The sequence below is a fragment of the Charadrius vociferus genome, unplaced genomic scaffold (assembly GCF_000708025.1).
Source record: "Charadrius vociferus isolate BGI_N301 unplaced genomic scaffold, ASM70802v2 scaffold430, whole genome shotgun sequence".
NCBI classification, from domain to species: domain Eukaryota; kingdom Metazoa; phylum Chordata; class Aves; order Charadriiformes; family Charadriidae; genus Charadrius; species Charadrius vociferus.
Window position 1 is genome coordinate 2,662,400 of NW_009646541.1, and position 21,453 is coordinate 2,683,852.

A 21,453-nucleotide genomic window follows, 5' to 3' on the forward strand; every position below is an offset into this window, starting at 1 on the left:
CAGGGGCTACGGCCCCGTCAGCGCGGACCTGGCGGAGCCGAGGGAGGAGGGATTTCGCAGGAGTGGGGCTGATTTTTTCCAGTCCCCTGAGAACAGCGGGGAACCCCTGCGTTCACCGAAGGGCGCGGCAGCCGCGAGCGCTGAGCGCCCCTCCGAGTCACCCAACGGTCCTCTCCCTCGTCCGCAGCACAGCCACTGCAGAGGGGCCCAAACTGAGGTCTTAAAAGTAGTTTATAATCCCAAATGCATTTGGGATTTTCCCGTGATTCTCTAAACACTCTGCCTCAAAAGTTCAGAAGAAACAATATGCAGAAACTCTCCCTCTGTGTGTTTTAACCCAGTCGCATCTGCCTGGATTATCTTAATTCTGTCCAACCCGTATTTTTCCTAACTTCATAACCTTTGGAATCTTTGGAGCTTTCACTACCTTTTTCTGAGCTGTTCCAGGTACTTTTCTGCCCACCTCGACTGTTGTTCCAGATGCTGGCCTCCATTTGCAATTTGCCCACCTTTAACACAGCCGAGCATCGCTTTTCTCTATTACCCGGCTAGGTAGGCATCCTCACTGCGTTATCCGTAACGCCTCCTTTACCCCAGGCTCGCTGGCATTCTGGTCGCTTAAGGTTAAATGCGTAATATTTTCCTCTGTTAGGAAGACTGTTTCGCAGAATTTCAAGTGCTAATACTGAAAGGTTTATTTTCACGGCCTTTATTTTTCCATGGTACGGTAAGAGGTCATGGCTCTGTGGGACTGCGATGGGTGGTGTGTGTAGCACCACCATCGTTACCAGCTCTGGAGAGCGAAGCCCGCTGCTATAAACGAGTCTGTGCTGCTTCAGCTCAGCGCTGACTTCTGCCCTCGGCCTGCCAAAGCTGTCCCGTTAGTGTTGTGAGCTCTTGTAGGACAGGCGGTAGCCTGCTGGTAGCAAGGTCTTTCAGGTGAATTTTCAGAGCCATCCGGGAGGTGTAACTGCACGGCTCCGGCTGAAAGAGATCTGGCTGCCAGATCTTGCACAGGCTCTTTTTACAAGATCATTCTTTGCAACTTTAATTTGACCGATGATGGCTCAGAGCAGAACTGATCTGCAGTAGATTCGAGATCTATTTTTTATACCTGTCATTTTCATTAATACCTCCTTTTTGCCTTTCAGACATGGCCATGCCCAGTTCCCTTTTGTGGGCTGTTGACATTTTTGGGAGGGTTTACACTCTGTCTACGGTTGGCCAGTACTGGGAGCTCTGTAAGGACACGCAGCTGGAATTCAAACGGGTCTCTGCTGTCAAACAGTGCTGCTGGGGAATAGCCTGCGATCATCAAGTATACACCTACGTGTTCTCGGGTGATGTTCCTATCAGATACCAGGAAGAAACCTATGAGAATCAGGTATGAAGCGTTGCGGGGGCCTCTATCGCACTGCCACACACTCATCAGAAAAGAACGATAGCAGATCCATACGTCAGCTGTCTCTATGTGTGTTTCTCATGGGAAGATCGTTTGGTTTTATTTGTTTTCATTTTTTACATGATGCTTCTGAAGAGTATATATGTGCCAAATAGCACGTTATTCTTTTAATATTTTAATTCTCAAAGGAAGGTTATACTTCCCGGCTATTACAAGAAGCAAGGCCAGTGTGCACTGCAGCCTGCTTTATGCGAGCCGTTTCAGGCTGCAACGTTCACCCATTTCACCTGATGGTTTCCTTTCCTTAGTGACAAATGCACAATCCCCTTAAGAAATTGTCCAGTGTAACTTCTAGGCAACAAAGGTGCATTATCAAAAATGTATTACTCTTTAGAAAATACTGGTTTTTAATGTTTCAAAGAATTCTCTGCTAAAGGCATAACTCTCCACTAAAGTACGTTTCCAGCTTTTTTTGCCTAAAAGTGTTATGATGACCCTTCCTATGTGACTTCCTTCAAAAGAATCTCTTTAAAATAGTATTTTAAAGGAAATTTATCTATTTTGTTTTTAAGTTATCCAAAAGTTATTTGAGGAGAAAACGGAAGGATTTTCTTGAGCACGTTTCTCTGATTTCTAATAGGCAATGGGATAAACCTAAGTTGAGAAAAGACACTAACTTCTCTACATGGGTAAAAATATATATATAATTATGTACCTTATTTGACACTGATATAACTTTCCAGCCATTTAAGAATGTTCCTTTTGTTATATAAACACGTTCTTTAAAAATGCAAAACTTTAAATTTTATTTTATTTGTTATTTTTAAAGCCTGTTTTCTTTGTTCTAGGCTATAAAAAAATTGAAAACAAAATACTAGAAAGCATAAAAAATATAGGAGGATTTTAAAACTCATTTTCCATGTGCCCTAAAATGTAAGACAGTATTACATGACAAATTTTGCTAGTATTTGTATAGTAGGTAAGAGCATAGGGAAAAAGAAGAATCACAGCTGCATTGGCAAAAAAACCTAGCAAGTTACTTGTTGTGTCACTGATTAAAGCCAGATTTGGGAAAAAAAACCACCAAACCCTCTTAGTAGTATAAGATACAAGGAAGGTTTACTGATGTTACTGAAGTTATCTTGATGTAGTTTCTGGCACAGAAGCCATGCTGGTTTTCTAGTGCAGGCAAGATTTCTTTCTTTCTCAAGGAGAGCAGATTAGAGGTCCCAAGGCCGCCTATACAGCATTATCCTAATGCTGCAGTGTCATGGTGCCACACGCCACCAAAGAAAAAAGCACTGTAGGAGTCGTAAAGTATATCATCAGGTGTTCCTGTTCATATAGCTGAAAATGACTTGGTTGGCACTAGCTCTGCAATCAGCCCTTCTCTGATACTTGAAAAAGCTTCCTCCAAAGGCGGCATACGCTAGGGCCTTACAGGGTGAACGCTTTCTCGTTCACCCAAGGAATTTATTCCTCTTCTACTTCAGAAAAAAAGAAGAGTATCATTTATGACTCTCTAGGACTCTGTAGATGTGCCATGAGATAATGTGATCTCAAATAAAATATTTTATTTATTATTTCTGGCAGCGCTGGAATCCAGTTGGTGGCTTTTGTGAGAAATTACTGCCCAGTGACCGCTGGCAGTGGAGCGATGTGAGCGGGCTGAAACATCAGCAGCTTGATAGTTTCATACTGCCTTCACCACACTGGGAGTGGGAGTCTGACTGGTATGTGGATGAAAATATTGGAGGGGAACCAACAGAGAAAGGGGTAGGTGAACAATACCAAAGAGATCTATTCTGGGAATCCTTAGTCTGTAAAATAAAAGGCACTTTTATAGAAGTGTAAAAGGTCTGTAAAAATAAAAGGGGCTTAACTTCCCATGGCTACTGCTTTCTGGGAAATAGCTCAACTGTAATACAACACAAGGAAGGATCTTGTCTGAAGGCTTTTGAAGTCTATAGGAGCTTCTGTAGAAGCTTTTTCAGGCCATGAAATGCTGGCAACTGGATGACATTGTTATTTAAGATCTTTACTATGAAGAAAGTAAAACGCTTTACTGTGTCTTGTTTGTTCTGTGTATATCATCCAGAGGAATTTGGACGTGATTCATAAGTCACTGGTGGAATTAGCTGATCTGTTAATCAGGGCTGTTGAGCCACGCACAGTAACTTGTATTGTGTTTGCAGGAGTGACTCTTGTGCAGAATTGCTCTGAGTTATGATTTCGAGCTTTCCCTTGGTCCTGATTTTCATAAAAGAAAACTTCTGTTTGCAGGGCTGGACTTACGCCATAGACTTCCCCAGCACCTACACAAAGGATAAGAAATGGAATTCTTGTGTCAGACGCAGGAGGTGGATCAGATACAGGAGATACAAATCACGGGATGTTTGGGCAAAGGTTCTGGATATCTTTTAAATATTAAAGAAACTGATTTTCTAAAATAATCAATTATAGGTGCAGGGAAATTCATTTTTATCACTGCTCTGTAGGCTGCACCTGGCTTCCTTGACTTCCAGCTTGTAATTCTTGCAAGCATAAATGGAAGGCTGGGATTTTTCAGAGAAACCTGTGGTAGTAAGGTGCCAAATCTCATGGTAATGCAGTTGGAGGTAGATGCTCAGCTCCTTTGCAAATTTCAAACCAACCTTTTAACTTCCTTTGGTGGTTTGACAAAGCACTCTCTTTCGAGGTGGCACCTGTCTAGCATCATTCACCAGTTGTGTCCTTTATCTATATGAATAACTGTTCTTTAATAATTGTTGTTCCATTCTAAGAATGTACAAAAATTGTAATTTGTGATGTTCCAGCTTTCCAACTCAAAGAACATCTGTATGCACTGTTCTGTGAGTAAAAATTTCCTATAGTCAGGGGAGGAAACACAGACTTCTTCATGCTGCTTCGGCAGCGTTTCCCCTCTCTGCTTATAGCAGCCTTGACCGAGAGGAAGAATCTCCATGCTCAGCTGCGTTAGTAAGCGATACATAAACCAGCCTGCGGGAAACAAGCTAGGCCACCAGCCAAACCGCCGACCTATTTGCAGTGTCTCCTCTTCTCCTCCCAATCTTCCTTCTCGTTGCTTTAGGTCCTATCCCACGATGATCCAGATCAGTTGCCAGACCCTTTCAATGACATCTCCGTTGGAGGATGGGAAATCACGGATGAGCCTCCTGGCCGTTTATCAGTATGGGCGGTTTCTTTACAGGGAAGGGTATGTGCACGTTCCCCAAGTTTTCTAATACGAATTACTACTGAAAAGGAGCTAAATGCTTTAAAAGCAAGGCGGGTTTGTCATTGTCTTATGTTGGTAAGGAAAGATACTGTTTCTGCATCTGGCAGAGGATGTAAAAGCTGCTTTGGGACTACATTATAGTAACTTGTGTTGTAAATAGAAAGGCTTGGTGTCTCAGGGTTGCTGTTTTATGGAAGCCTTAAACCTCTATAAATAGGTGAATCTTAAAAACTTGGGCTGAGTCGAGTCTTACATCCTGAAAAACGCCCAGAATGCAGGCTATGGAGCTGCCAACAAACAGAAGGAGCCTTAAAACCTGATAAAGATTCTCCTGTCTCTGTGGTGGAGAGTCAGGAATGATTAAAGAAAGAGTTTACGAAATGGTTTTCTAAGGCTTATTGATCAGAAAATTAAAACCTCCTGGCCTGGCAATGTGGAGTCCAGCTCTGGAATGTTTTCAATTGATTTGCTATTGAAAACTATACATCTTTCTTTTGTTGTTGTTTTCGGCCTGCCATAAGGTGTCTCCTCTTTTGCAGAGTGCTGTAAAGAGTTGATTCTTGCTTTCCTTCCTTCATCCTTACAGCATGTATCCAATATTCCTTTGTCTCTAGACAATTTCTAACTTGTGGTCTCACAGGGAAGAAGGTAATACTTTTAACAGATAGCCTGAGATTTCAGTCACACTTGGCACTGCCTGGACAGGCAAGCAATCTTGGTTAAATTGGTTAGAATAAAATTCCCTATGCCTCGTACTTGCCAGTAATAAGTGACAAGCATCCCACTCCACAGGCTTACTTGACTGACATTGTAAAATGCTTTAATTTCCCAAGTCAAAGTCCCCAGAGAAATTAAGTATTTCTAAATATGAGGATTTAGCACTCGACAGTCGTGTTCTGGAGCGCTCGTATGACTCGGCAGGATGCTTTCTATGTTTGACCTTCCTATTTTGACTGTGATCTATAGCAGAGTGCAGAGACAGTAGGACCACGACTGGCAAATGGACTGGATGTCACTGAAGGCTGCACAGGGAATGGAATTTTTTACCCATATTGTAGCAAGCTCTGTTCAGTGAAAGTGAGGTCAGGCCATCAGCTAACAGTAACATTTTTGTGTTATATATTTGTTCATTCTTTGTTTATATAACATGCCCTGAAATACACTGAAGTGTTTTTTAAATATACACAGAAATTGTAGCAACAGGTTACTGTACCCAGTCCAGATTCGCTTCCATAATAAAAGCTAGTCTGTAGAAAAGCCTCCTCCCTTAGTACATAAGGAAATAGTCTAACTGCATAATCAACATCAAAAGCATACCTTTAAAGGCCAGAGTGCATACACTGCATAAAAAAATCCTGTTGTTAAAGGACTGTTCTTTCCAGTTTGTCTTCATGCTTGTCTCAATGGTTTCATTGTTGTAGTGATACCTTTCTGTTTGTTTATTTTTAAACTTGTCTAGGTATGGTACAGAGAAAACGTCTGCCATCACAATCCAGAAGGTTCCATGTGGTCTGTAATCGCCACTCCTGGTGAAGTTGTACAGATCAGCTGTGGACCATATGACCTCCTTTGGGCAACTCTTTGGGAAGGGCAAGCTATTGTGAGAGAAGGAATTGATAGGAATAACCCCCAAGGTAAAGTTTGTTTCATTTAGCTGGAAGCCCCTTTGATTTTGTATAATGTTGAATAAGAAACTAACCTGCAATGCCTTTTGGGTTTTGTTTCTTGCAGGAATTTCCTGGAGTACTGTGGAGTCTCCAAGCTCTGAAAATGGGATTATGCACGTCTCTGTGGGTGTTGATGTGGTGTGGTGTGTTACAAAAGACAGAAAGGTAAGAGGTGTCATGCTCTCATTCTGTTTCTTTCCCTCCCTTTTTATATCTGCTTTTCTCAAACAGGCATGTAACTTTCCTAGGAAACATTGGTGATTTGGACTCCCTGCCCCCATGGTTTGGGCAATTCCAGTCCCCCTTGCTGTTATGGGAGTACTCTGGTTTGTGATACGCATAGTTGTGTTTAATTTAAGGGAGACTTTCTGCTTTCCTCTTGGAAGGAATTTTCTAAACCCAGTCAGACAGATGGGGTAGGTGGCTGGGGATGTAAAAAAGGGCCTACTTCTAAGGGGTATTAGGCATCGAAACTGAAGGGACTCCTAGCTGCTCACTTGTTTCCACATGGTCTGACCTTACATCAAAACCAGCAGGGTTTTGGATCGTCAAGTCGCAGGGAGTCTTAAAGTCTTGAAGAATGTATTAGAGTGTTCTTGTTCTGGTAGCAATCAAAATCCTGAATTCAAAAGCATGGATGAATTCTGTGTATGTGTAGCAGTTTTAAGCAACTTGTTACTCTGGTTTAATGAGTTGCTACTTGTCAGCTGAGCCGTGGTAAGAGACTCTGTCCAGCCCGCTCCCTTTGCCAAATAAGTCCACTATAGTAAATGTAGATAAGCTAGCATGGTTTTCTTCAACTCTGCCACAAGATAGTAATTGCACTCTCTGTTATGTGATTCAGCCAGCAACTTCCAAAGTAGCTGCTTGCCACTATATGACCACATGCTAAATACAGATGGAAATGGTTTTTTTTGCTGCTGTTGTAGGTGTGGTTTAGAAGAGGAGTGAACTCGCATAATCCTTGTGGAACAAGCTGGATTGAAATGGTTGGAGAAATGATGATGGTAACCGTAGGCTTAAATAACCAGGTAAGACAGCTGTATACCAGTTATGAGGATATTTGTGTTCCTCTTTGTACAGACAGCGTTCAGACATGGCGAGGAGTGTCAGCAATGCCAATATGGACAGCTGAACAAGAGGTTCATGTGCTTGGAACTGCTAGGAAGGAATGCGTGGCTGAATTCCTCACCAAAAGATAACATTCAGCATGTCTCTTGTATGGCACATTCAGGTGCAAACAGTTTCTGTTGATGGTACAGAATTTTATGCAGCATCTACAATATCAGCATTAAGGAAGAACACAAAAGCAAAATGCAGTGTCCAGCAGATTTTTGTGCTGAGTTTTCCACCGCTGCCATTTCCTTCACCAAGCCCTTTCCTTCCCTAGGTATGGGGAATCGGCTGCGATGATAGAGCAATTTATTTTCGTCAGGGTGTCACACCAAGTGAGCTCAGTGGGAAGACATGGAAGGCAATTGTATCCGGCCGAGAGAGTGACAGATCTCAGACCGGGAGCTCAACAAGTCTGCTCAGGTACTTAGTAAAATACCTGCTCGAGACACGGTACACCAAGAGTTCCAATGCTAGGAGATATTTCTTTACATTCAAACGGTACAGACAGGGAGGAGCAGGGGAGGTATCTCTAGCCATTATCTATGCCAAAAACATTTGCATTTTTTGCCATTAAAATTAAGGATAAGCAGCAGTTGTTGCATTCAGAGTAGAAACTGAAGCTCCCACTTTTGAATTCACTGCATGCTTGCCGTAAAGTGTGTTTCTCTGGGCTTTGCTGTCACTATCTGGATAACAAGAGAAAATGTTACCTGTGAAATACCATGAAGGAGCGTCAACTCCACTTAGGAATTACCCTTCTCCTGAGTGTCACTGTACGTTTCCTTTCCTAGAGAGGGTAAATCAGTAACTCCCCACTGACTGCTGGCCTCCTGGCTGTGCAAGACATGCCGGTGAAGCTGGGAGTGCTACACAAGCTACTTGTTTGAGTCAGAGTGTGCTCTGAGTAGAAGCCCTCTCTAGCTACAACAATCACAAAGTTAATAACAGGCTTTAAAAAATCCTATTCATGATTTCCTACCCAGAAAACGTGATGTTGCTTCAGAGAGTTGTAGGCAGTCCCCACCACCAATTGTTTGAAAGGATCACTGAAATATCATCCTATGTTTCAGATTCATTAGACTGGTCTGCCAGATTTGTGTCAAACTCTTTCCGTTGATGGTAGAGTTTTACCTTCAGACAAGAAGTCTGCTGTTTCTCTCCTAAAGCTGAAACATTGGGTTGATTTCTGTATGTCTGTGGTCTCAGGCCTGTGCTAATTTATAATGCTTTGGATGATAGTTAATTAATTATCTATTTGTCCTTCAGTGCTGGCTGTTTCTTTACTGATGATATTCAGAACCAAACAAATGCGATCATTCAGGGTGATGCAGATACTTCCTCTGATACAGAGCTTCCAAGCGTACCCGTGAACCTCGCCAACGCTCCCCTGATGGGCGCTGCAGCCAGCAGCAGTGGTCACGGCACAGACAACCAGACAGCAGAAACATGTGCAAATCTGACTGTGGATCCTCTGGACTCTGGTCAAGGAGAAGCCACTGTTGCTTTGACTAGTAATGAGAAAGCTAATCTTGAAATGCATAAATCTTCTACAAACCCAAATCCCTCTGCCGAACCGCAGTGGACAAACATTGACTTGAAGGAGGCCCAAAAGCATCCAGTCCTCTCTGTCAGCAGCTTTGCAGAAACATCCAGCCTGTCTTCCCTTGGCGTGTTCTCGGTGGGAGCTGAAGAACAGTACGGACCCGATGAGCACCCGCTGTGGGCCTGGGTGTCTGGGGGAGGCTGTCTGGTAGATTTGCACAGCCCACTGAAATGGTTCACTGTTCCGTCAGGTACTATCCAGTCACCACAACAGACCCTAATTCCCAATGCTCTTTAAGAAAAATGTTGGTTTGGGGTTGGGTTTTTTTGAACAAAACCATGGCACAAAACTTCTGATAACCCATTTACTCTTATTGCAGTTTGTTAATACGCTCTGTGTCTGAGGATAGTGCTGCATGTATTCAGCTGTAAAGCACTTTGGGATTGAGATATATAAATGTAAAGGTGATGTTTTCTCTGAATTTCTGTAAGAATTTTGTAAAATAGTGCTGGATCTGCATCTAGTTTTTGATTGCACTTAAACTGCAACTTCAGGGGAAAACTGGTAATATCACGGAGTAGTAACAAAGCAGGGAAGAGGGCTTTCTTCAGAGATGCAGGTGCCGCAAATAACCGCCTCGCTCCTGCCGTTCCTACTGAGACATGGGTGAGACAGAGAAAGTACTCGGAGGCCTTGTGCATGTGAGCCCAGCTGATAACGGGATGGAGTTGGAATTTAGATCCTTGAAAGACAGTGGAATATAACCATGTTTTCAAAATAAACCATGAACTGTGGCATCCCAGTATTTAATAACAGTGTAACTCTTTAATGCTTTGTATTACCTAATTATCTTGCAGTTCACTGACAAAAATCCCAACAAAGATTATAGCTTTGAAAGATTTTCTATAATCATCTAGTGGTCCCATTTCTATGCATCATTTACAAAGTTTGGTTGTAATATATTGATTCCAAAGAATTAGAAAAATTATGTCAGACTGGGTCAGTTCAGCCCAGTGTTCAAAGCAGCATCATGTTTTACCTTTCACCAAACTGTATTCAGAGCTCACTGGAGTTCATTTGTTGGTTCTGTTCTAGGTTTGTCGTCCTCTGTGCAATCTCTGTCTCTGTCCATCACTCCAGCACAGACAGCAGCATGGCGAAAGCAGATTTTTCAGCAGCTCAGTGAAAGGACAAAGCGGGAACTGGAGAATTTTAGGCACTATGAACAAGCTATTGAGCAGGTAAGCAGCGAGGATGCTTATCTCTTGTCTCCGAAACACACCTGTCAATACTGGATATCAGTAATACATTTCCAATGTACTGATCTGAACTTAGTGTCAGCTTCATATTCTTGTCCTTATTTCTGTCTGTGACCACTTTCCTGGATTATCACTGTCTGAGCTCCCTGTGGGAAACCAGCAGCTTACCAAACGTGGAGCAGCAGTCTGTATCTAAAAACATTAGCTGATAGTTTTGTTAGGAGCAAATGAAGCATTGGTCAGCATTATTTGAGTACACTGAGACCTCAAATCCACAGAGGAACGTTTGCAACAGTGGAACATTGTATGAATTATTCGACCACAAGATGAGGCTTCTTAATTGAAACAGTGACTCAAGTAGGTGAACTTTCCCTCTCTGCGACCATTAAGGGATTAACGTAACTTGCATAAATAAAGCAATGATGCAAACATCAATAGCAGCACTTAAATAGCGGCACTTTAGTTTGATGCTCCCCCTGTTATGACTCCTTGGCTCTTTTCAGATTAATTCGCATTTTTCGTCCTTCATTGCTAATTGCCAGATGACATCTGGAATTCGTTTGATTAAAAACACTTGGAGTCCAGGGGTTTAATCAAGTTTAAAAAGATTATGTCAGAAGCCTTTAAAGTCTGAACAGAAAATGTCTTACAACAAGGAGCACACTAGAGTCAGTTTGTATCTGTGTGCTTGTGTATTCTTGCAGAGGTAGAATGTTAATACTGATGTAGACATGCTATTTCAGTGCCTTTCTCTCCAGTTCTGTCAGTTTTCATTTTGCCTTCAGCTTCCTGAACACTGTGGTATACTCTGTGTCAGAATTAGCTGATATGGTACAGACTAACCTGCAGCAGAGATTTCTTGTGGTCACAAAAAATACTATTTGGGAGAAAGAAGAAGAGTCATGCAGTTTCCTTACCCCTGTCAATTTGTGTTTGCGTTGCAGTCAGTTTGGGTTAAAACTGGGACCTTGCAATGGTGGAGGAATTGGAAGCCTCATAAATGGATGGATGTTCGAGTTGCACTCGAGCAGTTCACTGGGAGCGACGGAATGCGCGACAGCATCCTGTTCATCTATTACATGTATCATGAGGAGAAAAAGGTGTGTTCCGCTTGAGACCCTTGAGAGAGTTGCATTTGGCAAAGGAAAACCTTTGAAGGGAAAGTAGTTTTATTAAGGGAGGCAAATTATTGTATGTTGCTGTTCTAAGTTTTGGCAACCAGTTCACATGTAGCTCACAGTGCTGGCAAACTGCAAGCTTTTCTAAGCTGTAGCTATGTCGATGCTATGTCAGAAATAGCCCGTCAGCAATCATCCATATTGTTTAAACCATCAGCTTTGCACCAATCAGGAATACTTTTGGAAGTTCAAAATGTTCTTGATTGTGAAGAAAGAGCCAAGCTTGGCTGGCCAGGGTCTTCATAAATAGGGTTAATGCATATGGGCAATATGAATCAGAGGTAGTACAGCACTGGAAATTGAGCCCCATTCCTTCTGCACCAAGAACCGATTCGTCACTATCCTTGGCAGGAGTGCCTTGTTCATAGTCCTGAAGTGCAAAAATGCCGGCACTGAGGACGGTATAACTGAATTTGTCTTAGTCACAATTTTATTCTCGTCTCAGTATATCCACGTGTTCCTGAATGAAGTCACTATTATAGTTGAAGTTCTGAATGAAGCCAAACACTCCTTCGCGCTGTATACACCTGAAAGGACGAAGCAGCGATGGCCGATCCGTCTGGCAGCCACAACAGAGCAAGAAATGCATGACTGGGTAATTCTGTGAATTTTTCATTTCAAGCTGGCAATATCTGAAATTAAACATAACAGCTAGTCTCTGAAATCCCAGTATTACATTTACAGTATCTGGTCTGCTTGCCTATTTTCACAATTTAGGTATTTAAAAAGTCTGTTCAAACTTATTTAGAGGCACCTGAGGCTTCCTATCTCCTCTGGAATTTGCACGCTTTCTGATGCTGCAGTTACCCACAGTAAAATCAATACTGTTTTTCTTTCCCTTCCTATCTCCATATACAGGTTAGGCTATGAATTAGTTAGGAGTTTAATTCGGTTCCTGTATTCTTCTGCATTGGTAGAAGAACTGTTATCTGTCGTAGAGAGTCTTACGTATAGGCAGGCAGGCATATATTCATTGAAGCAATGGCAAACCTGAAAGATACTTCATAATGATCAGATATTGCAGACCACATTGGTTGCAGTGATTGTGTTAATAATTTCTAAAACCCTGAATTCCAGTGCCTTTGAGAAAAAGCTGCTAATTCACTTTGCTGATTTGCAAGAACCTGCGAAGGTAAAACTTCATTTTCTAATACTGAAGCATCTATGGAAATGTTTGTTCTCGCTGTAAATGGAACCTTTTGGTTCTCTGCTTCTTGTTTTGTAGCTGTCTTTGCTGAACATGTCCTGTTGTGAAAGCAGACGGATTCAAGGCCCTCCTTCTCGCCACGCCATTTGGTCCGTTACTTGTAAAGGAGACATCTTTGTTAGTGAGCCAAGCCCTGAACTGGAGGCTGGACCACACCTGATGCCATGCGATCAAATGTAAGAGGTTTCAGCAGCTGTTCTTTCTGCATGAGACGCCATCCAGCCAAGACTGTTTTTCATGGCATGTCAGTGGCTTTGATGGGCTGTTGGAGTATATAGCACACTGCAGATGTCTGTCAATGACAAGGTTAATGGCTGCCTTCATATTCATAATTTCTGAAGAAATTCACCAAATTATATTTTAATTCTTAGATGCTAGAGCTATTCATGCAATTGCAAAAGCCTTTCTCATTGAGATCCCATTTTTTTGTGATTGCATCTTTAATGCCGTAATTATGTAAATTAAGAGATGGCCTAGACTAGAAGTAATCCTAATCACTGTAATTGTAATGTAATTTGAGCTTTCAGTTTTATCTGAGTCAGGAAATCTGAAATTCTCAGTCTTCTGTAGTCATTACAGTCCAGGAGCAGCTCCTTTACAGTTTCTATTACAACTATGACAATATAGGACTGCAAACTCTTCAAGCAAAAAAATACCAGCCTGAGAGCTGCTGGGTTGAAGACCAATCTTCAATTTAAAAAATACCCCCAGTTTTAGGTTACTTGCACAGAGTATCTTTGAATAATGCCTGAGAGATCCTTTAGGCCTTTTCCTTCAGGGTAGAGCACTGGCAAATCACAAAGCTGATGTGCTCTTGCATCTTAGGTTGGGGCATCTGTGACCTAGATGATCTCCTGCCATTCTGATAGCTAAAATACTCCTCTGGAACCTATTTATTTTCCTTATACTTCCCCAGAAAAGTGCCACAGCCAACTGGCTGTATAAAGCCCCAGAAAAGGATTAACCTGCAAAGATAAGGAAAATAGGAAGAATTAAAGCCCTTGTTTTTAACCAAACTCCGTAGCCAACACGTAAATAATTTGTTTTCCTGTTAGCTGAAGGCAATTCCTAGATCTAAAAAAAAAAGAGGATGAAGTTAAAGCTGAGGCAGTTGATGGCCACTAAGATGTAAAGATTCAGCAAGATCATGCTAACTAGTGTTAAGACTTTATATATATATGTATCTAACACAAGCCATAAAATAAAAGGAAAGTAAAATACTCCAAAGCCTGAAGATTCCAAGTGGGGGCAGACAGGTCCTTCCAGCTAACTTTTCAGTAGTGGTTCAAAGGGAAATGCTTTCAACTGGCAGCTGCCTTCCCTTACAGATTGCACAGAGGTTGAACAAACAAGCATATAAAGTTGCCTGTCCTTAAGGCTGTTGAGTTGTAGGAAGGGAAAGTGTACATTCCTGATGGAAATGGCATAAAGTAAATGTAAAATGTCCTTTTTCTGGCAGGTTTTGGCGTCAAGTTGGAGGTCATCTTCGACTGATAGAGTGCAATAACCGAGGCATAGTGTGGGGCATAGGATACGATCACACAGCTTGGGTTTATACTGGTGGATATGGAGGAGGCTTCATTCAAGGTATGGACGACCCGTCTGCTGCAGTGTGCGCATTTCTTACTCCTCTTCCTGACTGGGTCGGCTGTTCGGGCTGTTTCAGCTGTCCTTCCTTTAGCCTAGCTAGCAGGTAGGGTGGGACAGCGAACAGGCCACCCGTTAGGAAGGAATTGCTATTGCAGTTATAGATTTGTATTTTCAGCTTAAGAGTGAGAAACAGGATAATCGGCAATATTACTGTGGCTATTGCAGTTTAAAATGTGGTGTCTTCTAAAGTTCAGCTTTACTATAATCCAAATAATTTCTTTCTCACAGGACTGGCCAGTAGTGCCGATAACATTTATACACAGTCCGATGTGAAATGTGTTTACATCTATGAGAACCAACGGTGGAACCCAGTCACTGGATATAGCAGCAGGTTATTTACTCAATTTATTGTATTTATTTACTGTAATTTTTTACTACTGTCAAATGAAACAAGAGGTTTGTTCTAGCTTTTCAGAATGATTATTACAGTTATTCTGTCTTCCGTCTCCTCCACCATTTACTGTTAACATGAGATGGAAGGAGCAGTGTTTCTCAATTTTCTAGATTTGTTATCCATTCAAAATGCATTTGTAGCAAAACATTACAGATTTGTGCTTTGTGAGTGGACAAAGCATGTCTGCTTGCAACATCTTTCGTTATTAAGGCCACACAGCAAAGTTCTTAATAGGATCTATATATTCATATACATATTGTGCTAGACACATCGGGTCCTTGAGTAGTATATTTGAACAGAAGTATTGAAAAGCATTCATGTATATGGGTGTCTATGCCAAAGGAACTCAGGATTCACCTTCCAATTTTAAACAGTAGTGGGGAATATCACACTACAGAAGAAGGTTTACATGGTCCTCAAGTTTGGTGTAACTGGAAGCAATTGTGCAGATTCTTTCCCACTATCCTCATCACTCACATGATATTTCTAAGTACAGAGATTTATGATGGAAGACTGTATTGTGTATGAAAGTAGGCAGTGCTACAAATAGTTTTTTCTTCCCTCACCTTTTAAAGTCCCTGTTGCAAATGACCTTGCATTCCTTGTACACTGTTTCACCACAGAGGTCTGCCCACGGACAGATACATGTGGAGTGATGCATCTGGCCTGCAGGAATGTACAAAAATCAATACCAAGCCTCCTTCTCCGCAGTGGTCTTGGGTAAATTTTGTCTTAAAAGTCTTTTTACTGAGAAGGCAAAGCTTAGCAAGTAGGATACAAGACGTGGGCTCAAGTGACCCAGATTTCCTTCCTGGATTTGTCGTAATATTTAACCTTGGTTTCCCCATTTATACAAGAGCAATAATCTTCCATAGTCAAAACAATGTTAAGCATTGAATGGGATTTTTTGTTCAGTGGGATTTCTGTTCTGATCCTTTTCTCTTCAGCTGAATTAAAAGGACTTGGGAACCTCTGTGTGAATTTATATTGCAAGCATTAGGTGGTTTCTGGCGAGTTTTTGCACTCCAAAAGCTGGAGGGAAATAGTGGAGGAGGTTATTTTTGTTATACATTAGGTATTGATTGTGCTTGTTATTCTTGTTGTCTCCTTTTGACAATAGGTATCCGATTGGTACATTGATTTTAATACTTCAGGTGGAACTGATCGGGAAGGCTGGCAGTATGCAGCAGACTTTCCAGCGTAAGGATATACCTTCTTCTACCTAAAATACTAACAGGCAAATGCCATACTTAAACCCTTGTTTCTTCTGTTTGCTGTTTTGCACATTAGCTGTGCTTTAACAGGGAGGAGTGTGCCTTGATTTCTCCCTTTTTGTGGGGACACTAAGGCTGAAACTTGTCAGGGAGGTAGGGCAGCAAAGTGCGCTTAGCAAACTGTAGTTTTACGTGTTTGAAAGTCAGCAGGCATGTCTGGCAGGCAGGTACATAGACAGTGCTCTCAGGCTGGCACTGAAATTGGAGGTGCTCTGACATCCTCATGAACACCTATTTAAATCTGTTTTGGTAGGTCCTACCATGGTCACAAGACAATGAAAGACTTCGTCCGACGGAGGCGCTGGGCAAGGTGAGTAACTAAGATACAAATACAAGTTTTGAACTTGAATGCTAACTGCTCCCTAGAAGTCTCCGGTAGTTATGAGGGGAAGTCTTGCCACCCAATCAACAAAAGTAATAGTAAAGAAACTGCAGTAACTCACTCATCTGCAATAGAGAAGCCGATGATCTTTAGCACTCTGGCTTTAATTTAAGCCTTTACAGGGAAATACCCTATTTGATTCTGGGGGATCTGTAGACAAAAGCCAGCTAGTTATTCTCTGTGTCTGATTTTCCTTATGGTAAATGACTAAGGAATAGTAGAGTCTAGGTATATTAGTACATACTAGGTCACTTGTAACAACTGGTACTATGTTTTGTGTATTAATAGTTTGAACATATTAATTCCACATACTGCATACTAGGCCACAGATAATCCCAACCCCATTAGCTGCCACTATATTCCATTCTATTAAGCAGGGAAAGTCTGTGCATTCACTGTTTTTCCAGCTTTTCTATGCTTTCTATGCTAGAGTATCTAATAGGTATACTAATAAACTGCTGTGAACTTACAGTTCCGCATTGTTCTGTTTGTTACCGAGGCTACAAAGCTAGTATTTTGGCCCGTGTACAAAAATCTTTGAAGTAAGGTCCTGAAGCATCCAGCTGTTGTTGGTCCAGGATGTGCAACAAAACAAACAACATCCAGTCATCAAAATGGTTGCTTGAAATAAAATAAGCAACTTGAGAAAGACCCTCAAGCCTAAACGTTTCCTCTTGTTTTAAATGTCAATTGAAAATTGAAAACACATAGGGAACAGCTCAGGGCTGGATCTAGTTTTTCAGAACTGGAGAACAGAGGAATGTCCTGAGTTTTTTAGAACATTCTTCATACACAGAAATTACTGTTGTGATGATAGAAGCTAATACAGTTTCCCTAATAGACAGCACTACTGTGTGGCAGTTTACACAGAAAAAAAAAATAGACCAATTCCCAGAATCACCTACCTCCAGCTCTTTAATTTAGAGCTGCCTTATCTCTGCCTACCTCAAGATGCTGCGTAACTTTTTAACAGGCCCCACCAAAAAACTAATTGTAAAATCGTGTCTTAACTAAGGCAGAGGAAGGAATGAACCAGGTGTGGAGTTCTGTCTGCAATAGGATTCTCGGCTGAGGTTAAATACTCATTATCCAGCTGTTGCCCAGTGCATCTGAGAGCGCTGGGGAGCAGTGTAGCACAAGCTGCTTGTTATTGCGTGGCTTTGGTTTTATAAAGTAACTTTTTTTAAAAAAAACCCAAGCTTTGAGAAATCAGTAGTATGTCAAAATTCAAAACATGATGCCAAACATGATTGCTTTTTGTAAACCCATTTCACATTAAAAATACTAATACTTATTGTACCCACTTAATGAAAAGGATTGTTTGCACCGAAGTCAACGATGGACCGGGAAACAAAATTCAGTTATAGAAAGTACATACTTCTGATGGGTTTGGGGTTTTTTTGCTTCAGAAAATGTAAGATAGTCACCAACGGGCCATGGCTGGAAGTACCTCCTGTTACCCTGTGGGACATCTCCATAATTCCCAGTTCAGATGCAGATGATGAAGAAGCAGTAGCACTGTGGGCAATCGGTGACAAAGGAGACGTGCTCTGCAGGCTCGGAGTGACACAGCAAAACCCAGCTGTAAGACTCCCTGTTTATTTTTACTGCCTTATTGATGTATTTAATGTAATGACGCAAGTACAAACACACAATCGTGCAGTGCCTTCTCTTATAGCACCTTGTCATCTTTTTTCCCTTTTATGTCCCAGATTTGAAAGTCCTTGTCCATCAACTGCAGCACAGTTTGCTGCCCACATTTCTTACAATAGCGCTTCTCTTGCATAATCTACCTTAGCTTCTGCCACCTCACCTGCTGCAGGACCCTCTCTCAGCCCCTGTGCATCTTCTCATGAAGCGTTTTACTTCCACTTTCTGCACTGATAGCTTATTTCCTCTTTTTTTTTTTTTCTGTTTTGTTGATAATGTGTGTATCCCATTTAAATAAACTACCCAGGGATAGAATTTCTCTAAAGTATGGTCCCAATCTAATGCCTGTTAATATCAGTAGGATTTTGTCTGTTGACTTCTCTGGGTCTGGAAATTACTCTGCTTATTCAAAAGACAGGTGGGCCTGGACATACCTACAGGTTTGACTATTTTCTATGAACTGGGACAGATTTAATGAGTGAACATCCACTAAAGTATGCAGAAAGGAACAAATAGTCCCATTAACTTCAATAGCAATACTTCTTTCCTAATAATAGACACATGCTGAAACACCAAATTAGGGTTGATGCACACTAATTTTAAGCCGTGTTTATAACAGCGGAAAAAACCCACTGTTGATATACTTGAAAGGAATTTGGGGAAAAACTGCAAGCAGTTGAAAATGTATACAATTTTTTTTTTTTTCCTGTTCAGTCAGTTAAAATAGCACAGATCTGTACGGCAGTGCAATGGCAAGAACTGGAATCTGAAGCCCCATACCAGTCAATTTTTGTAAGACTCTTGTTCTACGTAATCAAAAAAGGAGTTATTAAAAAAGGACAAAAACTGAAAGGGCTGTAGCTGAGCTATTCAAAGACATGTAGGTGCCTAAATTCCAGCAATTTCAACAGAAAAGGACCTGTAACAGTTCAGTGTAGCTGTTGATTTCAGAGTTAAATATCCAGGTGTCTTTGAGGATCAGAGACCTTGTTTCTGTTCAGTCATAAGGTGCAGGAATTATTCTTTAGAATATTTTTCACTATCTAGGGTTTTTCCTGTTTGGCAGCAATCAGCAATATTTTGTTTTGGAGTTTTTAACCGTTGCTTCATAATTAATCTTGTCAGGGAACATCCTGGCTTCATGTGGGAACAGATCAGCCCTTCATTTCCATCTCAATTGGAGCATTTTACCAAGTGTGGGCTATTGCTAGAGACGGCTCTGCCTTCTATCGGGGTTCGGTGTCACCAAAGAAACCTGCAGGTGAGTACGTGTACTTTCTTGGTACGGTCTTCATCTTACACATTGTGTACGCTCTACTGCTCTACCCTGTCTGAAAGAGACAAACCTGTTAAGCAGAGGTCTTTCCCATTGCCGTGCAAAACGGTGCGTATGAATAATACTCTTGATAATTATAGCAGTTAATTTGCTCGTCACTTGTGTGATTTAAAGTTTGTTTCTAAAAACAAGCTAGTAAAGTATATTGTGTGGTGTCATTTGCAGCTTGCTTGCACAGCTGTGTATTTCAACTGCAGACATTTCCAAGACTTCTCCTACATAATTCTGTTTTCTCAATGTTTTACTTGAGTATTTCTGACCTTTAGGTGACTGTTGGTATCATATTCCTTCGCCTCAAAAACAGAAGTTAAAACAAGTCTCAGTAGGACGAACGTCCGTGTTTGTGTTGGATAAAAATGGTAAGGATTTTTAAAAATTATTTATCAATGTTACAAAAATACATCAGTATACATCAGATTGATTTAAAAAGGAGAGGCGAAGTTAGAGCTTGTGCTTGGACAGATGATTGCTGTTGCTCCAAGAAGAGTAATATTTCATAGTGAAAGAGATGGAGTAGGCAGCCCGCTTTTTGTTGTTTTGTTGTGTTGTTTACTAGCCCTTTGTACAAAGCAGACATCCTGAGCTGTACCCAGGACTATTTCTTTTTCAGGCAATCTTTGGTACCGGCAGGGTATCACACCAAGCTACCCTCAAGGATCTACTTGGGATCACGTTTCAAATAATATCCGTAAAATGTCTGTAGGGCCCCTGGACCAGGTGTGTATTAAGCTTCCTTGTATCTCAGTAGTTTATTAAAAATTGTGCTTAACATACTTTTGTAATTAAATGTTCTTCAGGATTATTTTTGTTTAACTAACTTTATTCCACAAGGCGATTGTCTAAATGCCGGAATCCTGATAGCAAGACAAAAATCATGCCAATGAAATAGGCATACAGCCAGCCCTTTGCTCTAAAAAGCCTCATGTCTTTCCTGCCAAGTCTTACTATCTGGCAATGTTTTAATTCTAACACTGGTATCTGGTTGGTTGGTTGGGTGTCTGACTAAGTTAGAGCAGTTTGGGCCTATTCAAGATCAAGAATAATTTCTGAAAGTGGTCAAACAGACTTAACGTTTTTCACGTCTGGGAAGAGCCACGTGAAGAGCACGTTTTACTGCCTCTCTTTGCTTTCTTGAGGTCTGGGTGATAGCTGACAAAGTGCAAGGAAGTCACAGTTTGAGCTGTGGGACCGTCTGCCATCGGACTGGTGTTCAGCCGATGGAACCCAAAGGCCTCTCGTGGGATTACGGCATCGGGGTGAGTGCTGCGGGCGTAACACGGCCCGAAGGTGGTGTCGCCAGGTACCCGTGGGCACGCTGGGAAGGAGCCTGCCGTCCTGGCTGGCAAGCTTGCTAAGGCTTGCACGTACCTGCCGGAAACTGACCTTTATTCTTCAGTTTTAGGGTCCTTTTGAAAAAAGTTAATGTAAAAGTTAATGTAATGGGTTATGCAATTATAGCTGGGAGGTCATTTGTTTGCATTTGATAAGTATTAATTTTAAATGGGTAATTTAAAAGTTATAATGGAAAAATTAGTAAAGTAAGTACCATTCTTAAACAATGGATTCCTTCCGAGTCTGCACGTGATTGTTCCTTGTTGTTGTTCCCTGTATTACCCTCAATGTTTTGAGAAAGGCTATTTGAAGGTTTTGGCCCCTTTTCAGTTGATGGAAAACCTGCAATAGCTTTGTTGTGCTTGACCCTACTAATCTCAATTCCCTGTAATAAAAATAATCCTTAAGGTACTACCTGTGTACCTCCCTGTCGAGGGGGGGGAGGGGGGTGGGGTTGTCTTGTGTTTTTATTTTACAAGGAGCCTTTTTTCTGATTCAGCCCAGAGCAGATTTACTTTCCTCATGAAAAAATAGTATAAAACCAGTAGTGTGCATAAGCATCACATCGGATACTGCAATTGCTGGGTGACGTTTCTCCTTTTGTATTTCTTTCTAAATCTTTCACAGGGCGGATGGGAGCATGTTACAGTCAGAGGAAATGCAACTGAAGCATCTAGGGTCGCTGTGCATGACACTTCTGAGGAACACCCTGCAGGATCAAAGGATTTAGAAGATGAGGAGAGTAAAGGGAAAAGAGAGCTCTCTAAAACCCCTCTGATGGTCAGTGAAAGTCAAGAATTGGACAGAAATGCTGTTAATTGTTAA

At 41.5% G+C, this 21,453-nt stretch overlaps 2 protein-coding genes across 2 annotated transcripts in view; one reads left to right on the forward strand and one right to left on the reverse strand.

Moving 5' to 3' along the window:
- The window catches only part of BRI3 (brain protein I3), a 19,209-nt gene extending 18,427 nt beyond the window's left edge, over nt 1-782 (reverse strand). The window contains exon 1 of the mRNA XM_009886220.1: nt 593-782. Within this exon, the coding sequence (XP_009884522.1) occupies nt 593-782 (190 nt within the window). The remainder of the gene's footprint in view (nt 1-592) is intronic.
- Nucleotides 783-1,153: 371 nt separating this feature from the next.
- TECPR1 (tectonin beta-propeller repeat containing 1) lies at nt 1,154-21,453 on the forward strand. Its single transcript, XM_009885862.1, has 24 exons — nt 1,154-1,384; nt 2,996-3,178; nt 3,686-3,808; nt 4,494-4,619; nt 6,100-6,274; nt 6,372-6,472; nt 7,237-7,338; nt 7,698-7,843; nt 8,690-9,216; nt 10,062-10,207; nt 11,170-11,325; nt 11,849-11,998; nt 12,629-12,786; nt 14,070-14,197; nt 14,489-14,591; nt 15,278-15,374; nt 15,775-15,854; nt 16,182-16,238; nt 17,720-17,894; nt 19,086-19,221; nt 19,563-19,655; nt 19,907-20,013; nt 20,433-20,552; nt 21,256-21,453. Exons 1-24 carry the CDS (start codon nt 1,154-1,156, stop codon nt 21,451-21,453), a joined length of 3,618 nt encoding a protein of 1,205 aa, XP_009884164.1.

Coding starts and splice junctions, on each gene's coding strand:
- TECPR1 (XM_009885862.1), top strand. CDS start 1,154: ATGGCCATGCCCAGTTCCCTTTTGTGGGCTGTTGACATTTTTGGGAGG. Junction 19,222..19,562: donor GTCACCAAAGAAACCTGCAG/GTGAGTACGTGT, acceptor TCTGACCTTTAG/GTGACTGTTGGTATCATATT. Junction 20,014..20,432: donor CTGTAGGGCCCCTGGACCAG/GTGTGTATTAAG, acceptor TGCTTTCTTGAG/GTCTGGGTGATAGCTGACAA.